The sequence below is a fragment of the Peromyscus eremicus genome, chromosome 8a, assembly GCF_949786415.1.
Source record: "Peromyscus eremicus chromosome 8a, PerEre_H2_v1, whole genome shotgun sequence".
NCBI lineage: Eukaryota > Metazoa > Chordata > Mammalia > Rodentia > Cricetidae > Peromyscus > Peromyscus eremicus.
This window is the reverse complement of record NC_081423.1, coordinates 57,982,774-57,996,669: the sequence shown is the minus strand read 5'-3', so window position 1 is coordinate 57,996,669 and position 13,896 is coordinate 57,982,774. Positions and strand designations below refer to the sequence as shown.

The window sequence follows — 13,896 nt, the reverse complement described above, 5'->3', positions numbered from 1 at the left end:
GCTTCCAGCAATGCTTAGTTGAGGTAAAACTCATCCTGTATGTGGGTGTCACCATCCTATGAAAGGAGGTAAAAGTGTCCCCAAACTGAATGTAAAAAGGAAGAAGCCAGTAGAGTACCAACATTCACCCCCCTTTGCCCCTGACTGTGGCCGCAATATAAGCAGCTCCTGCCACATCTTCTCCACCACAATAGGCTATACCCTCAAACTATAATCAAATAAACTTTTCTCTCTTAAGTTGCCTCTTGTTACATTCTAGGACCTAGAATATCTGAAGAATTCATAAAACTCAAGAAAAAGTGTAGCTCAATTTTTAACATTTTTTTTTTTTTTTTTTTTTTTTTTTTGGTAAGCAGCACAAATCTTTATTTCCTCACACACCAACAGGCCACCCCAGCTGCCTTGTCAGCCCTCTCTGCCTGCCTCACCTCAACTCAGACAAGCTGTGGCAGCTGTTCCTTCCCTCCAGCCAGCTGCAGCCACTTTTCTGTTTCCCCTGCACCTGTGACAACCAGCAGGCTTGTGCAGGCCAGCAGAAGTGCTAAGCCGCACACAGGGCTCAGGCTGGTGCTTGGGGGCTAACATTTTTTTTTGTTTGTTTGTTTTTTTTTTGTTTTTTTTTTTTTTTTGAGACAGAGTTTCTGTGTAACAGTCCTGGTGTTATCTTGGAACTCACTCTGCAAGCCAGGCTGGCCTTGAACTCACAGAGATCCACTTGCCTCTGCCTCCCGAGTGCTAGGATTAAAGGTGTGCACAACCGCTGTCCAGCTATTTTATGTGCATACATGCCTGTGTACCATGTGTGTGCCTGACACCCTGCTGCAAGGATATTTGATCACACTGTGAACCCAAGATTGCATTATTTACTGGAAAAACCTGTTTCTAGTTGTAGTGTGGCTCAACTCTAGCACATATCTTTAATCCAAGAGCTTTCGGCTTGAATATTGTAAACAAAATTAAATAAAGTCAACCCTAAGTCAAGAGGTGGAGCAAGCAACCAGTTGACAGGAAGTGAACATAGGATTAAGAAAAAACACAGAGTGTAAGAGAAAGTCAGGAAGACTAGAGACACACAGGAAGGAGAAGGGAGAGACATTCAGTTTGAGAGTCTTGTTTGAGACAGCCTAGGAGAAGGCAGGAGGCTTCCGGGAGGTAGGCTGAGGAGGAGGGTCGGCTAGGTGCTTTCTCTGGCTCTCTGAGCTAGCAGGCTTTCACCTCAGCATCTGGCTCCCAAGTCTTTATTGGTAAAATCAAATGATTGAGATGTTGTTAAAAGCAACAGCACCCATGGATGATATAAGAGGGAAATGTAGTTACAGATGGCTGAGAGCTGCCAAGTGGGTACTGAAAATTAAACTGGGTCTTGTGGAAAAGCAGCCAGTGTTCCTAACCACTGAGCCATTTATGCAGCCTGATAATCCAACTTTAAAATGACAAAGGATTTCAATAGATGTTTCTCCAATAAAATGTAAATGGTCAATGAGCACACAAAAAGTTGAAAGGATTAGGTATATGTGTTTCAAGGCGAGAATGCTTTCCTAGTTAAGCATAAGGTCTTTCCCAAGAATTTATATGCAGTTCCTAGTTGATGAAGATTCTTTTTCAGATTAGCCACTTGGAAGATACTCTTGTAAACAACCCTAAAGAAACGCAATGCATCACAAAAACAGAAGACAAAAATAACTTATGAAAGCAGAAAGGAAGCTAGTTGAAAAGAGGAACCAATAAAAAAGGGTTGGGCACAGAGGTTCGTGTCCATATCCCCAAACACTACAGAAGCAGGAGAACTGCTTCAAATCAACATCAGCCTTGACTACATAGTGAGTTCCAGGCCAGCCTGGACTCAGAGTGAGAACCTGTCTCAAAAAAAGCCCTATATAGTGGCATACATCTCTAAATCAGCACTCCTACACTGAGATGGGAGGAATGGTCAGAATTACCCAGAAGCTTGTGGGTTGGCTTGCAGAAACAAGAAACCACCAGACGCCTCCTTTCTCAACAAGATGGAAGAGAATTGACTCCCTTAAGTTGTTCTTTACATAGATGCAATCACTCGATTGTACTAACACAAATGCACTAAACATATGAAAACACACACAACTAAAATATTTAAAAAAAAAAAAGAATGAGAACGAGGTTTTTTTCCCTCCTAAGAGATGCTTTTTGTTGTTGTCTTTGAAATAGGGTTTCTCTGTGTAGCCCTGGCTCTGTTGGTAGTATGCTTATTTATCATACATAAAGTCCTGGGTTTGATCTCTAGCACCAGATAAAAAATGAGTATGGCAACACAAGCCTGTAATCACAGCACTGGGGAAGTAGAGGCAGAAGATCAGATTTAATGTCATTCTCAACTATATGGCAAGTTCAAGGCCAGCCTGGGCTATGTGAAACCATGTATCACATTTTAAAAAGAAGCCAACACGAAAACAAGAACAAGAGCCTGGTACAGTGGCACATGGCTTGCAATCCCAGTACTTGAGAGGTTCAGGCAAGGATTGGCAGCCTGAGCAGTAGAGCAAAAATCCTGTCAAGAAAGGAAAATTAGGCAGAAAGACGGGGAGGAAGGAAGGACCAGGGAGGGAGGGAAGGAGACTGTCTTTTTTCTTTGCTGATAATCACATTAGCTGCTTCTTGTCTTTGATATCTTAGTATCTACTGTTGCCCTCCCCCATCTTTTCCCCTCTCCCTGCGGCTTCCTGTCTGGAATCCTCTTAGCTCCCAAGGTCCATTTCTTCTGATTAGAACCACATTCAAAGGAAGTTGGTAAAATCTAGAAAGATGTGACCAAGTGCTTACTGTGTGTTTGCTAAACAGCCACTTTAGATGAAAATTTAGGAGTATTAGGAGATCTGGGGCCAGGTGGTGGTGGTGCATGCCTTTCATCCCAGCACTCCGGAGGCAGAGCCAGGTGGGTCTCTGTGAGTTCGAGGCCAGCCTGGTCTACAGAGCGAGATCCAGGATAGGCACCAAAACTACACGGAAAAACCCTGTCTCGAAAAACCAAAAAAAAAAAAGAGAGAGAGAGACAGACAGACAGACAGACAGACATCTGGGCAAGCAGGGTATGGTGGCTCAACCTTTAATCCCAGCATTGGGAGGCAGAGTCAGACAGTCTCTGTGAGTTTGAAGCCAGCCTGGTCTACAAATTGAGTTCCAGGCCAGCCAGAGCCACTCAATGAGACTCTGTTTCACAAAAGACTTCCAGGGAAAGAAATAAGATCTGAATGCTGAGGACTAGCTGAGGCCCTTAAGGGAGGGAAGTAAGGGGGTCTTGTCTTCTTCCTAGAAAAAGAAACAAGGTAAGACTCAGAGTAACAAGCTGTTGCCTGGCTGCAGAATAACGCTCCTTTATGAAATTAAATGCAGTAAAGTGGAGGTATGAACCAAGTCAACTAAAGTGTGGGATCTCCGACAACTCACCTCAAAATAAGGGAGTCAGGGCCTGAAGAGATAGCTCAGTAGATAAAGACACTTGCTACCAGCCCTAATGACCCACGTTTGAACTCCTGGACCCACATGGTGGTAGGAAAGAACCCACTCCTTCAAGCTGCTGTGATCTTCATATTCAGTGGCACTCACACACACATACACACACACACCAAACAAACAAACAAACAAACAAACAAATAAATGTAAATAAAAAATAATAAAAGAGAAACAAAAGGAGTTGTAGCAGAATATTATTTTTAAGGTGTGTTACTTTTGTTTATGTTGCATTTGTTTAACTCTGTGAACCTGTGTTACTGTGCCTGTCTAAAACACCTGATGGTCTATTAACTGAATGGCCAATAGCAAGGCAGGAGAAAGGATAGGCAGGGCTGGCAGGCAGAGAGAATCTATAGAAAGAGAAATCTGGGAGAAAGGAAAAGAGATAGAGGAGTGAAGGAGAGAGCAGCCAGAGGAGGAGGACTCCAGGGGCCAGCCACCCAGCTACACAGCAAGCCACGGAATAAGAGTAAGATACAGAAGAAAGAGAACAGGAAAAGCCCAGAGGCAAGAGGTAGATAGGATAAGTTAAGGAAAGCTGCTAGAAACAAAGCCAAGATAAGGCCGGGTATTCATAAGTAAGAAAAAGCCTCTGTGTGTGTGATTTATTTGGGAGCTGGACAGTGGGCCCCCTAAAAGAGTAGAAAACAAACAACAACAATGAGTCTGAGGATGAAAGACAAAAGAGGCTGTGCTTTGGGCTACAGGAATCAGAAGAAATCAAACTCCCAAGGAGTTGATGCTGGTCTCAAACTCAGAGATCCACCTGGCTCTGCCTACCAAGTGCTGGGATTAAAGGCGTGTGCCACCACCGCCCGTTTTTTTTGGTTTTTCAAGATAGAGTTTCTCTTTGTAGTTTTGCACCTTTCCTGGAACTCACTCTGTAGCCCAGGCTGGCCTCGAACTCACAGAGATCCGCCTGCCTCTGCTCCCCGAGTGCTGAGATGAAAGGCGTGCGCCACCACCACCTGGCTTCAAAATTGTATCTTAAGGGGCTAGAGATTGCTCATAGGTTAGAAATACTAGCTACTCTTGCAGAGGACCCAAGTTTTGATTCCCAGCACCCACAACAGTTTGTAACTCAAGTCCCAGAGGATCTAACACTCTCTTCTGGCCTCCAATGGCACTGCACACACATAGTGCACAAACACACACGCAGGCAAAACATTAATATGCATAAAATAGAAAATGAAAAACAGCCGGGCGGTGGTGGCGCACAGCTTTAATCCCAGCACTCGGGAGGCAGAGGCAGGCGGATCTCTGTGAGTTCGAGGCCAGCCTGGTCTACAAAGCAAGTTCCAGGAAAGGTGCAAAGCTACACAGAGAAACCCTGTCTCGAAAAACCAAAAAAAAAAAAAAAAACAAAAAACAAAAACAAAAACAAATCCCTGTTTTAAGCTAGATACGATAGTACATGCCTTTCAGCCAGTATCTGAGAAGAATGCAACTTCAAAGCCAGCCTGGGCTACCAAGTAAGACTCTGTTAAAAAATAAATCCAGTACTCACTTCATTCAGTTAGCACATATGCAAAAATTGGAACAGAAGAGAGAAGATTAACATGGTCCCTGCACAAGGATGAAGCAGCCCATATTTTTAAAATAACAGACACATAAATAAACTCAGAGGCTAGCGAGAGGCTTAATGTGTACAGTGCTTGCTGCCAAGGCTGTCCATTAAGTTTAGTCCCTGAGATCTTCATGGTAAGATAGAAGCAACTCTCGACACTGTCTTCTGACCTCTACATGCATACCTTCACACACTAAATCAATCAACAGAGAAATGTAATAATACAAATTTAGTCAATAGTTTAAGAAACTCATGTGATAGGACATGCCTGTAATCTTGGGAGGCTGAATCAAAGATGACAATTTGAAGGCCGGGCGGTGGTGGCGCACGCCTTTAATCCCAGCACTCGGGAGGCAGAGCCAGGCGGATCTCTGTGAGTTCGAGGCCAGCCTGGGCTACCAAGTGAGTTCCAGGAAAGGCACAAAGCTACACAGAGAAACCCTGTCTCGAAAAACCAAAAAAATAAAAATAAAAATAAATAATTAAAAAAAAAAAAAAAAGATGACAATTTGAAGTCTGGGCTACGTAGTGAAACAAAATTCTAGCTCAAAAAAAGGAAACTGGCCAGGCAGTGGTGACTCATGCCTTTAATCCCAGTACTTGGGAGACAGAGACAGGCGGATCTCTGTGAGTTTGAGGCCAGCTAGTCTACAGAGTGAGTTCCAGGACAGACTCCAAAGCTACAGAGAAATCCTGTCTCGAAAAACCAAAGAAAGGGAGAAACTGCCTAGAAAACAGTTCCGTTATCCATGGGATTTCTTACCGTATACACTGCCAGTAAAGCCAATTGGTTATAGGGGCGCCCATTCTTGGGAGCAATATGCTGGGCCTTCAGATACCAACTAGAATAGAAAAACAGAATGAAATGCTAACTCTTTATTAACTACTCTTTCCCAATTCATCCTCACAGCCCTTCTACTTAAGTCATAGACTAGAAAGTTAACCAGATATAGCCCTCCAGTGGTAAAGCACAATTAAAGGGATCGATTAAGAAATTAAGGACAACTGTAGGGAGGGCACTCCATATGGGAGGCAGCTCAAGTGGCTGGATGTCTTACAATGATTCACTTAATGCCACACAGGGAAGAGAAACAATGAGCAAAGAGGTTCAAAAGTACCTGCGTGCCTTCCCATAGTTCGCTGTATCATTGGCTTGCTCCCGATACCTAGAGATATCTCCTTGGCAAATCATACAGCGTTGAGCACTGATCAAGGCATATTTTACCTACAGAATAGACAACAATTGGTTAGTAGAGTACCCAAGAAACACAATTCAATGCCAGAAGAAATGGATGGAATCTCAATGACACTGACAGTCCTCACTCAAAACAGTCAAGTTTTCAACCTGATCCTGACTGCTAAAAAACCACCACCAAGATGATACAAAATATACTGAGAAAATACAGCAGTCTGAGAGAGTGGTAATTCTTACTCTGGAGTCCCACACAGATGGGAAAATGCACTCTGAAACTAAAAGTCAAACAATCTTAGTTTTCTTAAATTTTTTCTTAAAAAAATTAAGATTGTTTGACTTCATACCTCAAGGAAGCTTTTGGAATGCCTGGAACTAGGTTTCCTCATCTGCATTTAATACAAATTTCAGGGCTGGAGAGCCGGCTCAGCTGTTAAGAGTACTTGTTGCCCTTGCAGAAGACCAAGGTTCAGTTCCCAGCACCCACATGGTAGCTCACTGACATCTGTAACTCGAGTTCCAGGCAATCTGATGCCCTCTTCCAACCTCAGTGAACACCAGGCACATACATGGTGCACAGGCACACATGTAGGCAAGACATTCATACACATAAAGTAAATAAATCTAAAACCAAAAATTTAAAATACATATTGTAGGCACTGGAGAGTTGCATCATAGGTAAAACACTTGCTGCACAAACATGAAGACCTGCGTTTGGATCCCCAGCACTCACAGATAAGCTGAGCCTGGCCTCATGCACCTGTAGGTGGGGGAAGAGACCCAGAGGATGATTGGTACTTGCTGGACAATCAGTCTAGCCAAAGTGGTGAGCTCCACATTCAGTAACATACCCTAACATAAAAAAAAATTAAAAAAAAAAAAAATCACACGGTCAGGCAGCGGTGGCGCACGCCTTTAATCCCAGCACTTAGGAGGCAGAGCCAGGTGGATTTCTGTGAGTTCAAGGCTAGCCTAGTCTACAAAGCGAGTTTCCAGGACAGGTTCCAAAGCTACACAGAGAAACCCTGTCTCGGAAAAAAAAAAAAAATCAAATCAAAACAATCACCCCCACCAGGCATGGGAGCACACATCTATAATCCTCATTCTGGACTACACAGTAAATTCCAGGGTCCCAGGGTATCTGACCTACACATGAGATTCTGTCTCCAAAAAAACCAAAAAACCAAAAAATCAAAAATGTTGGGACAGAGTACACACCCTTTTTGGTTTGTAGCACTGGCTGTCCTGGAACTCAAGAGATCCACCTGCCTCTGCCACCCAGGTACTGGGACTAAAGGTGTGCACCATCCCCTCAACGACTAACCAGCTAGGGTGCACACCTTTAATCCTAGCACTTGGAAGGCAGAGGGCAGATATAATGAGTTCTATACAGTGAATTCTAGGCCAGCTGGGTTATTTAACAAAACTGTTTCAATAAAACCAAAAATAAAATAAAGTCTAAATCAAAGCTTCTCTTGACCTTAAATTTCTAGCTACCCTCTCTCCTTGCCTCCCAGACATGATTCTTATAAGCATGAGCTACATCATGCTTCACCTCTCAACATAATCTAGCTTCTACCCTTTCAACAAAAATAACTCCTAGCTACAGGCAGTACTCTAGCTACTGCCCAGCCTGTTGCCCTTTCCCTATTCTGATTTAAAAAACAAAATAAGGTCATTCGATCCAATGGACATTAGTATATTTAAGTGTGTGTGTGTGTGTGTGTGTGTGTGTGTGTGTGTGTGTGTAAACTGCATTTTTCCTTTATGGCCATTCCTCTAGAACATAAACTGGGAGATAACTCTAGGTTCATGCCTCCAACCATAACCTTCATACCACAAGGGCTAGCAATTTATTTCTATTTCCTTTTTTGTTTGTGTTGTTTTCTGGTTTTGGAGACAAGGTCTCCTATAACCCAGTCAGGCCTCAAACTTACTATGTAGCTAAAGATAACCTTGAACTTCTAAAGACCCTCCTTGCCCCCCTCATGGGTTTATGTGGTGCTGGAGCTAGAACCCAGGACTTTATGCATGCTAGGCAGGCAATCTACCAACTGAGCTACATCCCCAGGCTTTTTTTTTTTTTTTTTTTTTTTTTTTTTTGAGACAGGGTCTGACTATGTACCACTGACTGGCTTTGAACCTGAGGCAATCCTGCTGCCTCAGCCTCCCAAGTGCTGAGATTATAAGCACAAACCACCATGCCTGGCTTTCTAATCTGTGTTTTCATTTCCACCTCCACTACATCTCTCTTTACCTTAGTCCATGCCTCCAACCTGACTCTCCTACATTCACCCTTGTTTAACACCTATCAAATTAACAATTTGTCAAAATGATTTTTAACAACAAATCTATTACCCGTTTGCTGAAAAGCAATCAATGGTTCCTAAACGATTAAAGAATAAAGTCCAAATCTTCAGTATGGCATTTAAGGGTTTATGATCTATTGTTTCCTACTTCCTTAGCTTTATCCACTAAAATAACCCTAACTCCATATTACCAACACCAACAGAATGAACTTGAAGTTTCCCAAACACCTGGTTCTTGCTCACTGTGCCCTGTATCTAACTATTCCTCCCACCCTTCAAACTCCTACTTATATTTCAAAACTCAGCTTGGCTAGAAATATACCTCTGTGGTACAGTTCTTGCCTAGTATTTCATGAGGCCAATTTTTGATTCTCAGAACCACTTTTAAAAGTCTCTGAAAACAAGCCAGGCAGTGGTGGCGCACACTTTTAATCCCAGCACTCGGGAGGCAGAGCCAGGCGGATCTCTGTGAGTTCAAGGCCAGCCTGGGCTACCAAGTGAGTCCCAGGAAAGGCACAAAGCTACACAGAGAAACCCTGTCTCGAAAAACCAAAAAAAAAAGAAAAAGTCTCTGAAAAGCCTTCCAAGTTCAATCACTCCCTCCATGTCCCTTCACTATTCCACACTCACTATAGTGCTCACTCCCTCCATGTCCCTTCACTATTCTACACTCACTATAGTGCTCACTCCCTCCATGTCCCTTCACTATTCTACACTTACTATAGTGCTCACTCCCTCCATGTCCCTTCACTATTCCACACTCACTATAGTGCTCACTCCCTCCATGTCCCTTCACTATTCCACACTCACTATAGTGCTCACTCCCTCCATGTCCCTTCACTATTCCACACTCACTATAGTGCTCACTCCCTCCATGTCCCTTCACTATTCCACACCCACTATGGTGCTCACTCCCTCCATGTCCCTTCACTATTCCGTACTCACTATGGTGCTCACTCCCTCCATGTCCCTTCACTACTCCACACTCACTATGGTGCTCACTCCCTCCATGTCCCTTCACTATTCCACACTCACTATAGTTCTCACTCCCTCCATGTCCCTTCACTATTCCGTACTCACTATGGTGCTCACTCCCTCCATGTCCCTTCACTACTCCACACTCACTATGGTGCTCACTCCCTCCATGTCCCTTCACTACTCCACACTCACTATAGTGCTCACTCCCTCCATGTCCCTTCACTATTCCACACTCACTATAGTGCTCACTCCCTCCATGTCCCTTCACTATTCCACACTCACTATAGTGCTCACTCCCTCCATGTCCCTTCACTATTCCACACTCACTATAGTGCTCACTCCCTCCATGTCCCTTCACTATTCCACACTCACTATAGTGCTCACTCCCTCCATGTCCCTTCACTATTCCACACCCACTATGGTGCTCACTCCCTCCATGTCCCTTCACTATTCCGTACTCACTATGGTGCTCACTCCCTCCATGTCCCTTCACTACTCCACACTCACTATGGTGCTCACTCCCTCCATGTCCCTTCACTACTCCACACTCACTATAGTGCTCACTCCCTCCATGTCCCTTCACTATTCCACACTCACTATAGTGCTCACTCCCTCCATGTCCCTTCACTATTCCACACTCACTATAGTGCTCACTCCCTCCATGTCCCTTCACTATTCCACACTCACTATAGTGCTCACTCCCTCCATGTCCCTTCACTATTCCACACTCACTATAGTGCTCACTCCCTCCATGTCCCTTCACTATTCCACACCCACTATGGTGCTCACTCCCTCCATGTCCCTTCACTATTCCGTACTCACTATGGTGCTCACTCCCTCCATGTCCCTTCACTACTCCACACTCACTATGGTGCTCACTCCCTCCATGTCCCTTCACTATTCCACACTCACTATAGTTCTCACTCCCTCCATGTCCCTTCACTATTCCGTACTCACTATGGTGCTCACTCCCTCCATGTCCCTTCACTACTCCACACTCACTATAGTGCTCACTCCCTCCATGTCCCTTCACTATTCCACACTCACTATAGTTCTCACTCCCTCCATGTCCCTTCACTATTCCACACTCACTATGGTGCTCACTCCCTCCATGTCCCTTCACTATTCCACACTCACTATAGTGCTCACTCCCTCCATGTCCCTTCACTATTCTACACTCACTATAGTGCTCACTCCATGTCCCTTCACTATTCCACACCCACTATAGTGCTCACTCCCTCCATGTCCCTTCACTATTCCACACTCACTATAGTGCTCACTCCCTCCATGTCCCTTCACTATTCTACACTCACTATAGTGCTCACTCCCTCCATGTCCCTTCACTATTCCACACCCACTATGGTGCTCACTCCCTCCATGTCCCTTCACTATTCCACACTCACTATAGTGCTCACTCCCTCCATGTCCCTTCACTATTCCACACTCACTATAGTTCTCACTCCCTCCATGTCCCTTCACTACTCCACACTCACTATGGTGCTCACTCCCTCCATGTCCCTTCACTATTCCACACTCACTATGGTGCTCACTCCCTCCATGTCCCTTCACTATTCCACACTCACTATAGTGCTCACTCCTTCCATGTCCCTTCACTATTCCACACTCACTATGGTGCTCACTCCCTCCATGTCCCTTCACTATTCCACACTCACTATAGTGCTCACTCCCTCCATGTCCCTTCACTATTCCACACTCACTATAGTGCTCACTCCCTCCATGTCCCTTCACTATTCCACACTCACTATAGTGCTCACTCCCTCCATGTCCCTTCACTATTCCACACTCACTATAGTGCTCACTCCCTCCATGTCCCTTCACTATTCCACACTCACTATAGTGCTCACTCCCTCCATGTCCCTTCACTATTCCACACTCACTATGGTGCTCACTCCCTCCATGTCCCTTCACTATTCCACACTCACTATAGTGCTCACTCCTTCCATGTCCCTTCACTATTCCACACTCACTATAGTGCTCACTCCCTCCATGTCCCTTCACTATTCCACACTCACTATAGTGCTCACTCCCTCCATGTCCCTTCACTATTCCACACTCACTATAGTGCTCACTCCCTCCATGTCCCTTCACTATTCCACACTCACTATAGTGCTCACTCCCTCCATGTCCCTTCACTATTCCACACTCACTATAGTGCTCACTCCCTCCATGTCCCTTCACTATTCCACACTCACTATAGTGCTCACTCCCTCCATGTCCCTTCACTATTCTACACTCACTATAGTGCTCACTCCCTCCATGTCCCTTCACTATTCCACACTCACTATAGTGCTCACTCCCTCCATGTCCCTTCACTATTCCACACTCACTATAGTGCTCACTCCCTCCATGTCCCTTCACTATTCTACACTCACTATAGTGCTCACTCCCTCCATGTCCCTTCACTATTCCACACTCACTATAGTGCTCACTCCCTCCATGTCCCTTCACTATTCCACACTCACTATAGTGCTCACTCCCTCCATGTCCCTTCACTATTCCACACTCACTATAGTGCTCACTCCCTCCATGTCCCTTCACTATTCCACACTCACTATAGTGCTCACTCCCTCCATGTCCCTTCACTATTCTACACTTACTATAGTGCTCACTCCCTCCATGTCCCTTCACTATTCCACACTCACTATAGTGCTCACTCCCTCCATGTCCCTTCACTATTCTACACTTACTATAGTGCTCACTCCCTCCATGTCCCTTTACTACTCCATACTTAACTATAGTGCTCACTCTCTCCCCTTTGTGCTTTGTTCTCCATTTTATTCTGTGTGATGTGCAGCTACATATGCATGTTTTACATGTGTATGTGTGTGCATGTGGAGGCCCAAAGTTGATGTTATGAATTATCCAACTGCTTTTTATTTTTTACCTTTTAAAAATGTGTCTGTGTTTTGTCTGCATGTATTTATGTGCATCACTTGCATGCCTGGTGCCTGCAGAAGTCTAAAGAAGGCATTAGATCCCTGGAACTGGAGTTACAGATGGTTGTGAGTAGTCATGTGGATACTATGAACAAAACCCAGGTCTTCTATAAAAGCAGTAAGTGCTCTTAATAGCTGAGTCATCTCTCCAGACACCTTGCTTTCTTTTAGACATGATCTCACTCTGTAGTTCAGATTATCCTAGAACTCACTATGTAACCCAAAATGGTCTCGAACCCATGGCAATCCTCCTGGCTTCATTTTCCCAAGTGTTGGGATTACAAGTGTGAAGTTCCTCATAGTGTTTATGACATTACAATTTGTCTGCTTTTTATTTTTGAAACAGAATTTTATATAGCTCAGATTTCCTTGGAAATTAATGTTAGCAAGGCTGACCTTGAATTCCTGATCCACGACTACTGACACATGCCACAGTGCCCCACTTATGATAGTTTCATCTATCTGTTTCCCTATTATACTGTATCTTTCACTATGATATACTCAAAACCCAGCACACTGCCTAGGCCTTAACTAGTACTAGATAAATGCTTACTAAATTGATGAACAAATTTTTGTTTGTTTGAGACAGAGTCTCTCTACACAGTCCTGGATGGCCTGGAAGTCACTATGTAGACCAGGCTGGCCTTGAACTCACAGAGAACTATATCTGCCTCCTAAGTACTGGGATTAAAGGTGTGCATCACTTCGCCAGGCCTAGATGAACAAATTTAAACTAAAGAAAGAAACCAGCTTACTGTCTTTCGTAAAGGCTTGCTTCGAATGGCAAGTCCATCCATGTAGTCCTCCAGTTTGAACTTGTAAGTAACTTGTAGTTTCTGAAGCAAACTATCAAAGAAATCACTACCCTATAAAGAACAAAAAAAAAAACAAAAAAACAAAAGAAATACCTGAATCAATTAGTTTTTTTCCAATCTATTTACCAGATACTGGGGCAAATGACCCTTTCACAGTTCCATCAATGTCCAGACATCCTATATAAAAGGAGTCACATACAGTAAGTAGTTAGTTAGAGGCCATCAAGTAAGCACACCACCAGTTGATGGTATAAGCCTCCCATGTTTTAAAGATATGATCCATTCACCCCTCCCTCTTTCATCTCTCATTTTTCCCCTCTCCCTCTCTCATTCAGAAAGCTTTCAAGCTCAAACATAACTCCAGGACTGGAGATGTAGCTAAGTAGTAGAACTCTTGCCTAACACTCACAAGGCCCTGGGTTCAATCCCCAGCATTGGGGGAGGGAAAAAGGGTGCTCCAACTGTCAGTAAGTATAGTCCAAAAGAAGTAATACAGGTAGACCAGGTCTAAATGTAAGAAAAAGATACTGAGTTTTGGCAATATTTTCCTCTAAAACATCTCAGGTAGAAGACACAAACAAACTAAAAGATG

General features: G+C 44.0%; 1 protein-coding gene and 1 pseudogene across 3 annotated transcripts in view; one reads left to right on the top strand and one right to left on the bottom strand.

Annotated features, from left to right (window-relative positions):
- The window catches only part of Smg6 (SMG6 nonsense mediated mRNA decay factor), a 246,475-nt gene that overhangs the window by 227,197 nt on the left and 5,382 nt on the right, over positions 1-13,896 (bottom strand). For 2 of the 3 annotated variants that reach the window (XM_059271180.1, XM_059271179.1), the window contains exons 4-6: positions 13,245-13,355; positions 6,172-6,278; positions 5,817-5,895 (exon numbers count right to left, since the gene is read on the bottom strand). In XM_059271180.1, the coding sequence (XP_059127163.1) occupies positions 5,817-5,895; positions 6,172-6,278; positions 13,245-13,355 (297 nt within the window). The remainder of the gene's footprint in view (positions 1-5,816; positions 5,896-6,171; positions 6,279-13,244; positions 13,356-13,896) is intronic. The other variant, XM_059271181.1, reaches the window with a different exon arrangement.
- Positions 4,986-5,082, top strand: LOC131918107 (U6 spliceosomal RNA; annotated as a pseudogene).